General features: G+C 44.2%; 2 protein-coding genes across 5 annotated transcripts in view; one reads left to right on the top strand and one right to left on the bottom strand.

Moving 5' to 3' along the window:
* Positions 1-13656, bottom strand: part of uqcr11 (ubiquinol-cytochrome c reductase, complex III subunit XI) — a 332601-nt gene that overhangs the window by 77672 nt on the left and 241273 nt on the right. The window lies entirely within an intron of this gene.
* The window catches only part of LOC310870918 (E3 ubiquitin-protein ligase MARCHF6-like), a 66422-nt gene that overhangs the window by 9640 nt on the left and 43126 nt on the right, over positions 1-13656 (top strand). For 3 of the 4 annotated variants that reach the window (XR_014570282.1, XM_083782293.1, XM_083782291.1), the window contains exons 3-10: positions 1119-1192; positions 2338-2481; positions 4679-4751; positions 5573-5792; positions 9414-9657; positions 10454-10515; positions 12436-12468; positions 12663-12714. Coding sequence is in view for 3 of the 4 variants with exons in the window: in XM_083782293.1 (XP_083638419.1) it covers positions 1119-1192; positions 2338-2481; positions 4679-4751; positions 5573-5792; positions 9414-9657; positions 10454-10515; positions 12436-12468; positions 12663-12714 (902 nt within the window). In the remaining variant the exon portion in view is untranslated. The remainder of the gene's footprint in view (positions 1-1118; positions 1193-2337; positions 2482-4678; positions 4752-5572; positions 5793-9413; positions 9658-10453; positions 10516-12435; positions 12469-12662; positions 12715-13656) is intronic. The other variant, XM_083782292.1, reaches the window with a different exon arrangement.

Genomic DNA, 13656 nt, shown 5'->3' with positions numbered 1-13656 from the left:
ATGACATTTACTACGACACACCAGCCACTAATACTAGTGGTTCTCACATTTGGTAAGGATTCCCATAATTCTGAGAGTGTGGACAACATGGAACCAAATGGACCTCGTATTTGTTGACAAAATGGTCTATATTTAGTCTTAGTCGTCATAGCTTAGTTTTGTTTGTGTGTTTTTATTTAGGTTTTGTCAGTGGATGTCTACATTGCCTTCTTTGGCTACCTGCAGTGTTGTTTTCGTCGACTAAAACCAAGACGAAAAATAACTTTTTTCACTGATGAAAACTAAATGGAAACTAAATGAAAACTAAGCTATGACGACTAAAACTAAACCACTACAAATGGACAAGAGAAGTCATTTTACACTTGGTTGCATACTGACAATAGCAGATCTACAAGCTCGCGCGACGCGTTGTGAGCTTGTAGATCTGCTATTTTCAGCAAGTGTAAAATCAGTCATTTCGACGGCATCAAGGCCCGCCAAAACACATTTTTGTCGACTAAAATCTCATGACATTTATAGTCGACTAAAACTAAACTAACACTAAAACATTCCAGGTGACTAAAATGTGACTTAAAACTAAATGAAAACCAATCAAAGAGACCATGACTAAAAACTAAAAATCTAGATTCGCTGCCAAAAACAACACTGGGCCTTCCTGGTGGCGTGGTGTGATGTCATGCATACAGTGATAGACACTGACAGTAGGGGGGGGGGGGGAGGGGGAGGAGGGGAACTCACCAGCTACTGTATAGTCATGTAAATGTGCCAAAGGAACGCAGACAACAAACACTCATTATGCATCCTCTCTCTCTCTGTCTCTCTGTCTCTGTCTCTGTCTCTGTCTCTGTCTCTGTCTCTGTCTCTGTCTCTGTCTGTCTCTGTCTCTGTCTCTGTCTCTGTCTCTGTCTCTGTCTCTGTCTCTGTCTCTGTCTCTGTCTCTGTCTCTGTCTCTGTCTCTGTCTCTCTGTCTCTCTGTCTGTCTCTGTCTCTGTCTCTGTCTCTGTCTCTGTCTCTGTCTCTGTCTCTGTCTCTGTCTCTGTCTCTGTCTCTCTCTCTCTCTCTCTCTCTCTCTCTCTCTCTCTCTCTCTCTCTCTCTCTCTCTCTCTCTCTCCCCACAGCCTGCTTCAGTGGCTCAAACACAGCCGAAAAGAATACTGTGAATTATGCAAACACCGATTTGCATTTACACCAAGTAAGTGCTGTGACTTCTCACTTTTTCCTTTGTGTTCAAACAAACTGAAGTCATCATGATTGAGGTGATTCTGTCTGTCTGTCTGTCTGTCTGTCTGTCTGTCTGTCTGTCTGTCTGTCTGTCTGTCTGCAAGAAGACGGACGATTTCACTCCGTCTGTGGCATTCTTTTGTCGCCTACTGGAAACAAAAAAGAATCACCCCAGTGTGAAGTGAGTGGTGCAACTCCGTGTGGGGGGGTCCCCGGTGGGTCCCCGGAACTTCCAGACCCACAGGAACGCGCCCAGGGTGCCAAGCCCGGCTCCGGCGAGCCGCCCGTATCCGAAACGGTTGAGAAATGATGACAGAGTTACTGTGTGGGGGAATTAGCATTTAGCAGACACCTCTCTCTCCCCACTCTCTGCCCCTACTGGTACTCTAAACATAGTGGTTGCACCACTCAAAAAGGGCTGATCTACAAGCTCACGACGTTGTCACGCTGCAACGTTCGTGAGCTTGTAGATCACTGTTTCCCCAAACATTATTTTTTTGTCTCCCACATTTTGTCTTTAATTAAAATTATTTGAAAGAAAAAATTCGAAAACACCCCCCCCCCCCCAAAAAAAATAAAAAATAAAAAATAAATATAGATGTATAAATAAATAAACACGAACTAACAAATTCAATGATTTTTTTGTTTTGTTTTTTCAATGTAATTTCATGAATAAATAAATACGAAATTCCATGAATTAGAAAACAAATGTTTAAGAAGTAGTGAAAATAGCCGATCTACAAGCTACAAGCTGTGAGCTACAAGCCCTGTGAGCCAGCTTGTAGATCTGCTATTTTAACTCTTTTGGGTCACGGTCAAAAAAAAGTTTGGGAAGCACTGACCGGGCACCCATTTTGGTGTCAGCATCATGTTATGCTTTAGCTATTGAAGAATAGCAGATCTACAAGCTCGTATCGCGCCACCGAGTGGCGCGATACGAGCTTGTAGGTCTGCTATTTTTGAAAAATCGAAGAGCGACTGACATTTTCTAGAATCTGATCTCAGGTCAGAATGGGTTAATCAGACCAGTGTGTGTCCAGTGGAAACCTCGTATGAATCTGATCTCAGGTCAGAATGGGTTAACCCTAACCCTGTTACTCTCTTCCCTCCATGCAGTCTACTCTCCAGACATGCCTTCTCGCCTGCCCGTCCAGGACATCTTCGCGGGGCTGGTGACCAGCGTCGGAACGGCCATTCGATACTGGTTCCACTACACCCTGGTGGCGTTCGCCTGGCTGGGGGTGGTGCCCCTCACAGCATGTAAGTGGAACTGCACCCTGGGCTGGGGCCTTATACTATGCTTATTAATATTTCAATTCATTGTCACTGCAGAAAAAAATGGAAACTGGCCCGGACGACTCACTCCCCATCTCTCTCTCTCTCTCTCCCCCCCTTTCCTGTCTGTATACTATCCCTATGAATAAAGGCATAAAAAGCCCCAAAAACTAATCTTTAACCCATTCTGACCTGAGGTCAGATTCTAAAAATGTCTGTTTGAAAATGACAGTTTTCTGAAAAAGCTATGTTTCTATGTCAGTCGTTCTTCGATTTTTCAAAAATAGCAGACCTACAAGCTCTTAGCGCGCCACTCGGTGGCGCGCTATGAGCTTGTAGATCTGCTATTTTTCAATAGCTAAAGCATAACGTAATGCTGACACCAAAATGGGTTCCCGTTCAGAATGGGTTAAAAAAAGGAAAGGAAAGCTAAATAAAGAGAATGGTGTATCAACGATGCTGCGCTTCTTATATATCGGAAACAAACAAAACGGAATGAAAAGAAACACATTGGTCTTTACTTCAATTTGACAGAAAAATAAACACATTGGTCTTTACTTCAATTTGACAGAAAAATAAACGCATTGGTCTTTACTTCAATTTGACAGAAAAATAAACACATTGGTCTTTACTTCAATTTGACAGAAAAATAAACACATTGGTCTTTACTTCAATTTGACAGAAAAATAAACACATTGGTCTTTACTTCAATTTGACAGAAAAATAAACACATTGGTCTTTACTTCAATTTGACAGAAAAATAAACACATTGGTCTTTACTTCAATTTGACAGAAAAATAAACGCATTGGTCTTTACTTCAATTTGACAGAAAAATAAACACATTGGTCTTTACTTCAATTTGACAGAAAAATAAACACATTGGTCTTTACTTCAATTTGACAGAAAAATAAACGCATTGGTCTTTACTTCAATTTGACAGAAAAATAAACACATTGGTCTTTACTTCAATTTGACAGAAAAATAAACACATTGGTCTTTACTTCAATTTGACAGAAAAATAAACACATTGGTCTTTACTTCAATTTGACAGAAAAATAAACACATTGGTCTTTACTTCAATTTGACAGGAAAATAAACACATTGGTCTTTACTTCAATTTGACAGAAAAATAAACACATTGGCCTTTACTTCAATTTGACAGAAAAATAAACACATTGGTCTTTACTTTAATTTGACAGAAAAATAAACACATTGGTCTTTACTTCAATTTGACAGAAAAATAAACACATTGGTCTTTACTTCAATTTGACAGAAAAATAAACACATTGGCCTTTACTTCAATTTGACAGAAAAAGCAGAACTAGGATTAGTAAATAAATACCTTATACTACGGGAACCCCTTTTGGTGTTTTAACTAAGCATTTATGTTATACTTTAGCTATTGAAAAATAGCAGACCTACAAGCTCGTAGCGCGCCACTCGGTGGCGCGCCACTCGGTGGCGCGCTACGAGCTTGTAGGTCTGCTATTTTTGAAAAATCGCGAAAAATGCGGAACAATACTTTTTATCTTATTTTACGTCAGGCCTAAATGGGATAATACATACTTTAGGGGATTTAGTATTTTGTACTGTAATAGTTATTATCCACTACTACCATATAATACTAATAATAACTACCATGTATCATGATGTCAGTGTTAATGAGACTGTCTGTCTGTCTGTTTGTCCACAGGTCGATGTCAGTGTTAATGAGACTGTGTGTCTGTCTGTCTGTCCACAGGTCGATGTCAGTGTTAATGAGACTGTGTGTCTGTCTGTCTGTCCACAGGTCGATGTCAGTGTTAATGAGACTGTGTGTCTGTCTGTCTGTCCACAGGTCGATGTCAGTGTTAATGAGACTGTGTGTCTGTCTGTCTGTCCACAGGTCGATGTCAGTGTTAATGAGACTGTGTGTCTGTCTGTCTGTCCACAGGTCGATGTCAGTGTTAATGAGACTGTGTGTCTGTCTGTCTGTCCCCAGGTCGATGTCAGTGTTAATGAGACTGTGTGTCTGTCTGTCTGTCCACAGGTCGATGTCAGTGTTAATGAGACTGTGTGTCTGTCTGTCTGTCCACAGGTCGATGTCAGTGTTAATGAGACTGTGTGTCTGTCTGTCTGTCCACAGGTCGATGTCAGTGTTAATGAGACTGTCTGTCTGTCTGTCTGTCTGTCTGTCCACAGGTCGGATCTACAAATGTTTATTTACAGGCTCAGTGAGCTCTCTCCTTACCCTGCCGTTGGACATGCTTTCAACGTAAGTTTTCTTATTTTCAAGTTTTGTTTTCAGTCACTAAATTGTACATGAATAAGGTGATGGAAAAGGCATAGGCAGAAGCTTATAGCTTATTAGTGCCTATCCTTATCCCAATGTATTCCAAAAATACTAATGAGGATATGCATAACAATCAACATATAAACAAAACTAACGAATGACATTTATAAAAGAAAAAAAGAAAGAAAAAGAAGAAAAAAAAAAGAAACAGACAACGAGAAACGAGGACAAAAAAAGACAAAGCTAAAATGTTTCAATACAACACTACATACCATAACATAACTCGACTCCCCACTCATTCCAGGTTATATTTATCCAATAATTCCTGTTTGAGCCTCTCTTTAACCCATTCTGACCTGAGATCAGATTCATACGAAGGTTTCCACTGGACACACACTGGTCTGATTGACCCATTCTGACCTGAGATCAGATTCTAAAAATGTCAGTCGTTCTTCGATTTTTTTCAAAAATAGCAGACCTACAAGCTCGTATCGCGCCACTCGGTGGCGCGATATGAGCTTGTAGATCTGCTATTTTTAAATAGCTAAAGCATAACATGATGCTGACACCAAAATGGGTGCCCGGTCAGAATGGGTTAAATTGCTTTAGGTTGATGCTTTCACATGAAATGGTAAATGGTGCATTTATATAGCGCTCGCTTTACACAGACTGTGCATTATATTCACCCATTCACACACACACCGAGAGCTCATTATTCAATGAATAATGGACCTTGACATGCAAAGGGTTAGGTGCTATAATAGAATCATAATTCATCTCCCCCCCCCCCCCCCCCCCCACAGGGACAACCTGCTGGCGGACTGCTTACAGGGCTGTTTCGTGGTCACCTGCACGCTGTGCGCCTTCATCAGCCTGGTGTGGCTCAGGGAGCAGATCGTGCACGGCGGCGCCCCCCAGTGGCTGGAGCAGAACCAGCAGCCTGCCGCCCCCCCACACCGCCAGCCCAACAACAACAACAACAACGGCGGCGCCGCTGCTGCTGCAGCCGCGCCACACAATGACGTGAGTGACCAGTGTTGTTTTCGTCGACTAAAACTAAGACGAAAAATGTTCGTCGACTACCTTTTTTCCACTGACGAAAACTAAATGGAAACTAAATTAAAACTAAGCTATGGTGACTAAAACTAAGACTGAATATACTGACAATTTCGTCAACAAATAACAACTAGACTAAAATGTTAGGAAGGGACTAGTGGACAAGATATCCAGTATACGTCATTTTACACTTGGTTGCATGCTGAAAATAGCAGATCTACAAGCGCGTTGTGAGCTTGTAGATCGGCTATTTTCAGCAAGTGTAAAAACAGTCATTATGACGGCATCAAGGCCCACTAAAATACATTTTAGTCGACTTACCTGTAGATTTAGTCGACTAAAATCTTATGACATTTAGTCGACTAAAACTAGACTAACAATAAAACATTCCGGGTGACTAAAATGTGACTAAAACTAAATGAAAACTATTCAAAAGACTATGACTAAAACTAAAATAGAAATCTGATGCCAAAAACAACACAGTGAGTGACCCCTCTACTGTTGATCATAACATTTAGATCACTACTAGTAACACAATGACGTGAGTGACCCCTCTACCGTTGATCATAACATTTAGATCACTACTTTTTCTTTCTAATATATTTTTTATACCACGATTTTGTAACCCATTTTTCACCCCTGTGTCAATTATCTAATGTGATCCTGGGCTCTACACACCCTCCACCAACCTGGGGAGAGCAACGGACTTGAACTCATGCTTCCTTCATGCCTGAGTGTCCAAGTTGCTCCTTTACAACCTGACAGTGGGGAGTTTCCCTGGTTGGACGTAGCGCGTGGAAGGAACACGTTATTCCAACCAGTTCCTTTCCCCTCCATCAGGCGCCCCGGCTGGCCAGGGGGAGGCAGTATAGAGACCAGTTCCTTTCCCCTCCATCAGGCGCCCCGGCTGGCCAGGGGGAGGCAGTATAGAGACCAGTTCCTTCCCCCTCCATCAGGCGCCCCGGCTGGCCAGGGGGAGGCAGTTTAGAGACCAGTTCCTTTCCCCTCCATCAGGCGCCCCGGCTGGCCAGGGGGAGGCAGTATAGAGACCAGTTCCTTTCCCCTCCATCAGGCGCCCCGGCTGGCCAGGGGGAGGCAGTTTAGAGACCAGTTCCTTTCCCCTCCATCAGGCGCCCCGGCTGGCCAGGGGGAGGCAGTATAGAGACCAGTTCCTTTCCCCTCCATCAGGCGCCCCGGCTGGCCAGGGGGAGGCAGTATAGAGACCAGTTCCTTTCCCCTCCATCAGGCGCCCCGGCTGGCCAGGGGGAGGCAGTTTAGAGACCAGTTCCTTCCCCCTCCATCAGGCCAGGGGGAGGCATTCAAGCTTTTTAACCTGGGCATTTCCCAGAATATAATTTGTCAGTGTTCCTTGTTCCTTCTTCCTTGTATTATTATTTCTACGTTGCTCGCCTGGTTACATTTGGTAATGTGTGACATATGGCTGAAAAAAGGCTGAGAGACACTTTGTGTTCACAGCACACACCCGACTAAAGACCATCGATATGAAATATTGATGATGATGATGATGATATGATGAGTTCAATAGAATCGTTTAAATGCGATGCACATGTATGTGACTTTGTTGTAGACTAGTCCGACGCTACATTATGTCAGGAGATAATAGTTGGCCTTTGGGTGTTTTCATATTTTCTAATATGGCCCCCTTTGAAAAGAGTTTGGACACCCCTGATACTGTACTGATGACCCCTGCTATCCATGTGTATGCTGAGTGCCAACCAGGGAGGCATTGGGTCCCATCTTCTTACAGTGTGACCCAGCCCGGGGATCGAACCCCCGACCTCACATTGCACAAAGTGCAATTTTAGAGAGAAACTGGGGACCTGAGACGCTTCCCAGCTATAAGCCGCACCTGAATATAAGCCGCACCAGCCAAATTTAGGGAAAATCCCATATACAAGCCGCACCGGACTATAAGCCACAGCTACGTTAGCTCAGAGCCTGAGATGGCTCTGCGTTAGCTGTAAAAATCCATAGATTAGCCGCACCGTTGTATAAGCCGCAGGGTTCAAATCATGGGTAAAAATCCTCGCATGGGAGTGAGAATATTACCAGAGGCCCCAGCTAAATGATAATAGAGGGTATGCCCGTGACATCATCATCAAACCAGGAAGTTATGCAGGAACGCCCACTGAGTGGCAAAAAACACTACTTTCTGGCCTCGACAGCCCAGACATCCACACAGAAAAGTCCTCTCTGATTGCATTAAACGACGTTAAACTCACTTTGCCACTCGATTTGCCACTCGATTTGCCACTCACTTTAACCCATTCTGAACGGGCACCCATTTTGGTGTCGGCATCATGTTATGCTTTAGCTATTGAAAAATAGCAGATCTACAAGCTCATATCGCGCCACCGAGTGGCGCGATACGAGCTTGTAGGTCTGCTATTTTTGAAAAATCGAAGAGCAACTGACATTTTTAGAATCTGATCTCAGGTCAGAATGGGTTCATCAGACCAGTGTGTGTCCGGCGGAAACCTCGTATGAATCTGATCTCAGGTCAGAATGGGTTAAGCATGCGCATACCCTCTATTAGGAACTAATCAGATAGGCCTTTTCTGTTTGGAGGTATGGGGCTGTGAAGGCCACAAAGTAGTTATTATTTTCTGTTTGGAGGTATGGGGCTGTGAAGGCCACAAAGTAGTTATTATTTTCTGTTTGGAGGTATGGGGCTGTGAAGGCCACAAAGTAGTTATTATTTTCTGTTTGGAGGTATGGGGCTGTGAAGGCCACAAAGTAGTTATTATTTTCTGTTTGGAGGTATGGGGCTGTGAAGGCCACAAAGTAGTTATTATTTTCTGTTTGGAGGTATGGGGCTGTGAAGGCCACAAAGTAGTTATTATTTTTGCCACTCAGTAGGCGTTCCCGCATAACCTCCAGGTATGATAATAATAATAATAAAACTTTATTTGTATAGCACCTTTCATGACATGAAATGCAGCTCAAAGTGCTTTACAGAACAATGGAGAATAAAAGAAAAGCAAGGCAACGACAGTAATGCAATACAGTGAGGACATGAATAACAAAAAAATAAAATATCAATTAAAAGCAAGGGTGTAGAAGTGGGTCTTGAGCTGTGATTTAAAAATGTCTCCAGAGGCTGCCTGTCGAAGGTACAGAGGGAGCTTGTTAAACTACAGAGGCTGCCTGTCGAAGGTACAGTGGGAGCTTGTTAAACTACAGAGGCTGCCTGTCGAAGGTACAGTGGGAGTTTGTTAAACTACAGAGGCTGCCTGTCGAAGGTACAGTAGGAGTTTGTTCCACGCCGTCGGCCCCTAGAAGCAAAAAGCTGCTTCCCCGTATTTTTTAGTTGCCATTTCTTTAGGCAAAGCGAGCAGGCCAGCAGTGGAAGACCTTAGGGGGCGGTTTGGGACATATTTAGGCAGGCAGTCATGTAGGTAGGAAGGTGCGAGACCATTAAGAGCTTTATAGACAAGTAAAATAATCCTAAAAACAACCGGGAAGCCAGTGCAGTGAAGCCAATACTGGAGTAATATGTTCTATGTAATATGATGATGTCACACGCCGCATATACGCCTCTATTCAACGTGTTTCTCCTCCGCCCAGCAGGACGGTAACGTGGCCGTAGACCCCCAGGCCGGGGGGGCCCCGGGGGGCCCGGCAGCAGCAGCAGCCCACCCCCCCGAGGGCCCCGCCGCCGGCCCCGACCACCCAGAGGAAGCACCCGATCAGGGAGATGACCCCGAGCTGGACAACGACGACGACGACGACGAGGAGGAGGAGGAGGAGGACGAGGAGGAAGACGAGGGCAGGGAGGACGAGGCTGCCGACGGCAACAACGGAGGTCAAGGTCAGTACGACGGGCCGGGGGCCCCCCTTTCTTATTTAATCAGAGGACCCAATTAGCAGCACGTTTTCCCTTTTTTCTTGATATACTGTAGATCAGTGGTTCAGATCGAGACCCAAAAGAGAGATTAGACGTCCCAAACCTACAAGCCCCCCCCCCCCCGACGTGTCACCCCACGCTGTGAGCTTGTAGATCGGCTATTTTCATATTTATATTAGAGCTGGGACTCGATTAAAAAAAAATATCTAATTAATCAGAGGCTTTGCGATTAATTAATCTAGATTAATCACATTTTAATCGCATATTATTTGACCCGAGAACAGTGAGAAAGCATTTTTTTCAAATGGATTTTGGTATACTAGTGAATCAATGAATAGTGAATACATAAGTTTAAGCAATAAAACATTGTTTTTGTAGTAATAGGGGTAATAATTCTTTATTGAATAATTGCACACAACTGTGCTGTAATCCACGCTACCATCGGATAGCCTTTTAAATCCTATTTCCAATCCACGGGGACAAGCAAAGTGATCTCAGCGGCTTCCCCCAGTCTGGTGAACTGTCTGAGGTTTCTGGTGGTGTTATTGTCTGAAGAGGACACGGACACTTGGTGCGCAGGTCCGTCTGAAAACTGTCCAGTGACAACGTTCCGCGGTGAAAAAAATACTGCGATTAAAATGCGTTAATTTTTTTAATGCATTAATTTTTCTGTAGTTAATTAATCGTAATTAATCGCAATTAGTCCCAGCCCTAATTTATATATTTCTATACATGCGTCTCCTCTTTTCCCTCCATGCAGACGACCTGAACTGGAACGCGTTGGAGTGGGACCGCGCCGCAGAGGAACTGACCTGGGAAAGGGTGAGCAACCCTGACTGTTTCATACCGTGTCGATTTGTATTATTGATATTTATCCAAACGATAGTATTTCCCTTTAACCCATTCTGACCTGAGATCAGATTCATACGAGGTTTCTGCCGGACACACACTGGTCTGATGAACCCATTCTGACCTGAGATCAGATTCTAAAAATGTCAGTCGCTCTTCGATTTTTCAAAAATAGCAGACCTACAAGCTCGTATCGCACCACTCGGTGGCGCGATATGAGCTTGTAGATCTGCTATTTTTCAATAGCTAAAGCATAACATGATGCCAACACCAAAATGGGTGCCCGGTCAGAATGGGTTAAAAAAATCATGTTTTGGGTGGATTAAATGACGATCACGAGACATGTTACATAGTGGCTTACTTTTTTTTAATGTTTTTATTTTATATTTTTTATGGAGGGACAGACAGTATAGGCTGACAGGAAATGGGGAGAGAGATGGGGGAAGGGGGGGGGGGGGGGGGGAGACATGCAGTAAAGGCCGTCGCCCGTCGGGGTCGGGAGTCGAACCCGCGGCACACTGCCAGACTGGATTATACCAGCCAAGGTGCCTGGACCGCTGAGCCACGACCCAGACCAAGGAAGCTCTGAGAAGGAAGTGAAGTGGTCACGTGACTGGGCTGCGCCATGACACTTTCATGGATACTTTCACGGGAGCCAAACTACCCGGAAGTTTGGCAGAATGCACTGGAGCCAATGAGAGCTCAGTGACCAGCTCATGAACACTGGAGTCAATGAGAGCTCATAGTGACCAGCTCATGAACACTGGAGTCAATGAGAGCTCAGTGACCAGCTCATGAACACTGGAGTCAATGAGAGCTCAGTGACCAGCTCATGAACACTGGAGTCAATGAGAGCTCAGTGACCAGCTCATGAACACTGGAGTCAATGAGAGCTCAGTGACCAGCTCATGAACACTGGAGTCAATGAGAGCTCAGTGACCAGCTCATGAACACTGGAGTCAATGAGAGCTCAGTGACCAGCTCATGAACACTGGAGTCAATGAGAGCTCAGTGACCAGCTCATGAACACTGGAGTCAATGAGAGCTCAGTGACCAGCTCATGAACACTGGAGTCAATGAGAGCTCAGTGACCAGCTCATGAACACTGGAGTCAATGAGAGCTCAGTGACCAGCTCATGAACAAACATTATTTATGAATGACTGAGACCTTTTGTAAAGTAATCACTGCTGGAAAATAACAGAAGACATGTAACACATTATTGTCTGCTGTGTTGTTATTCGATGTGTACACTGTGTAATGTTTATAGAGGTATGGTATCTCTATAAAAATAGAGATACCATAAAGTACAAAGTACATTTCTAAACGCACATTTCAAGTATCGCGATACTTCCCACCGTTTCCTGTCTGGCAGCGAAATCTCGCGATACTTCGGAGCCAGAAACGATACCTGCTGCTGTTTAGATCCTCAGATAAAATGATATACTGTGCACTCTGTGCACATCGAAAAGTAAGTGATTAGAAAACAACCTGTGATAATCATGTCTTCTGTTATTTTCCAGAAGTGATTACTTTACAAAAGGTCTCAATTGTTCATAAATAATGTTTGTTATGAGCTGGTCCAGCCGGCTCCATTCTCTGCCATGTATTCATTGCACTACCGGTGTGAGTTTGGCTCCCATGAAAGTGTCATGGCGCAGCCCAGTCACGTGACCACTTCTCTTCTTTCTCAGAGCTTCCTTGGCCCAGACATAGTGGCTTTTTACTTCCTGACTCAGCGGTTTCTGGCCAAAACGGCTTTCAAGTTAAAAGCCTCTCTCATTGACAGTGCACTTGTGGTGGCGAGAGCCCTCCACCAGATGGCGCTGTGGTGCCGAATGAGTTTTTTGAACTGGTGTTGATGAGTTGGTGTCCTCTGTTTCTGTTTCACTCAGATGCTGGGCCTGGATGGCTCCCTGGTTTTTCTGGTAAGGCACGCACGCACACACACACACGCACGCACACACACACACACACACACACACACACACACACACACACACACACACACACACACACACACACACACACACACACACACATTGTTACTGCTGTAAATCACTACTAGTTAGTAGAGATTTTATAATCCTTTTTGTGTGTTCTTCCTTGGTGTCTTCTGCAGGAGCACGTGTTCTGGGTGGTGTCCTTGAACACTCTCTTCATTCTGGTGTTCGGTATGTTTCAGACAGACATTTACATTCATTCATACACGCATACGGTACTGTACACAACATGCAGCCATATCGCCATAGCATGCAGCGGTGCAGTGTGTGGGACAGGCGTTGACACTAAGGGTTGCCCACCTGCCCCCCCCCAGGCAGGTAAATAAAACTTCCGGGCAGGTGGAGTTTGCTTTCAGGTTGCCCCGAACAGGGGCGAGTGCTTGTTTGAGAGGAGACATAATATCTACTCTATAGAGCACCGAAGTCTGACGTCACTTTCAGTAGAGGGCGTCAGTCCCCAGGTTCATGTATTTTTTTAGTTGCATTGAAATCGCCATAGGAGGATTTTTAGATTGCTTCATATAAGAACTGTGTTTGAAAAATAAACATGTCACCCCGGCCGCTTCACTCATATGGATATGAAGAATCAACTGACTGAGAGAAAACGCTAATGTTACTGCTGCTGAATTAGTTAGATTTTCGCTAGAAGCAGACTGTATCATATATGAGTGACTGACTGTTGCAAACGATACAGAGACACCTCCCTGACAATAACGCCGAGACAGCTTGTTTATTTTTGGACCACAACGCTTATAGTAGACGATATTAAGATCACCCCATGTTATTCTCCATAGAGAAATTATTTCCGTGAACCAGGGGAATCGAAGGGATGAGCGAGTTACGTCAGGACTTTAGAACCAGGGGAATGGAAGGGATGAGCGAGTTACGTCAGGACTTTAGAACCAGGGGAATCGAAGGGATGAGCGAGTTACGTCAGGACTTCGGTACTCTATAAACACAACACCAGAGATGTGTCTAAATACACCTGAACGTGGCCAGAGCGCTCTCTCTGTCCTATGGCCTGTGGAATGTCAAATTAGAGCACTGTTTACCTATAATGTGCTGTTTTCCACTGTTGCTAGACTTAAAAATATATAAGATATTTGTAGGTAT

This window comes from Protomyctophum parallelum, assembly GCF_964188405.1.
Source record: "Protomyctophum parallelum genome assembly, chromosome: 14".
Classification (NCBI taxonomy): domain Eukaryota; kingdom Metazoa; phylum Chordata; class Actinopteri; order Myctophiformes; family Myctophidae; genus Protomyctophum; species Protomyctophum parallelum.
This window is presented reverse-complemented; position numbering and strand designations above follow the sequence as displayed.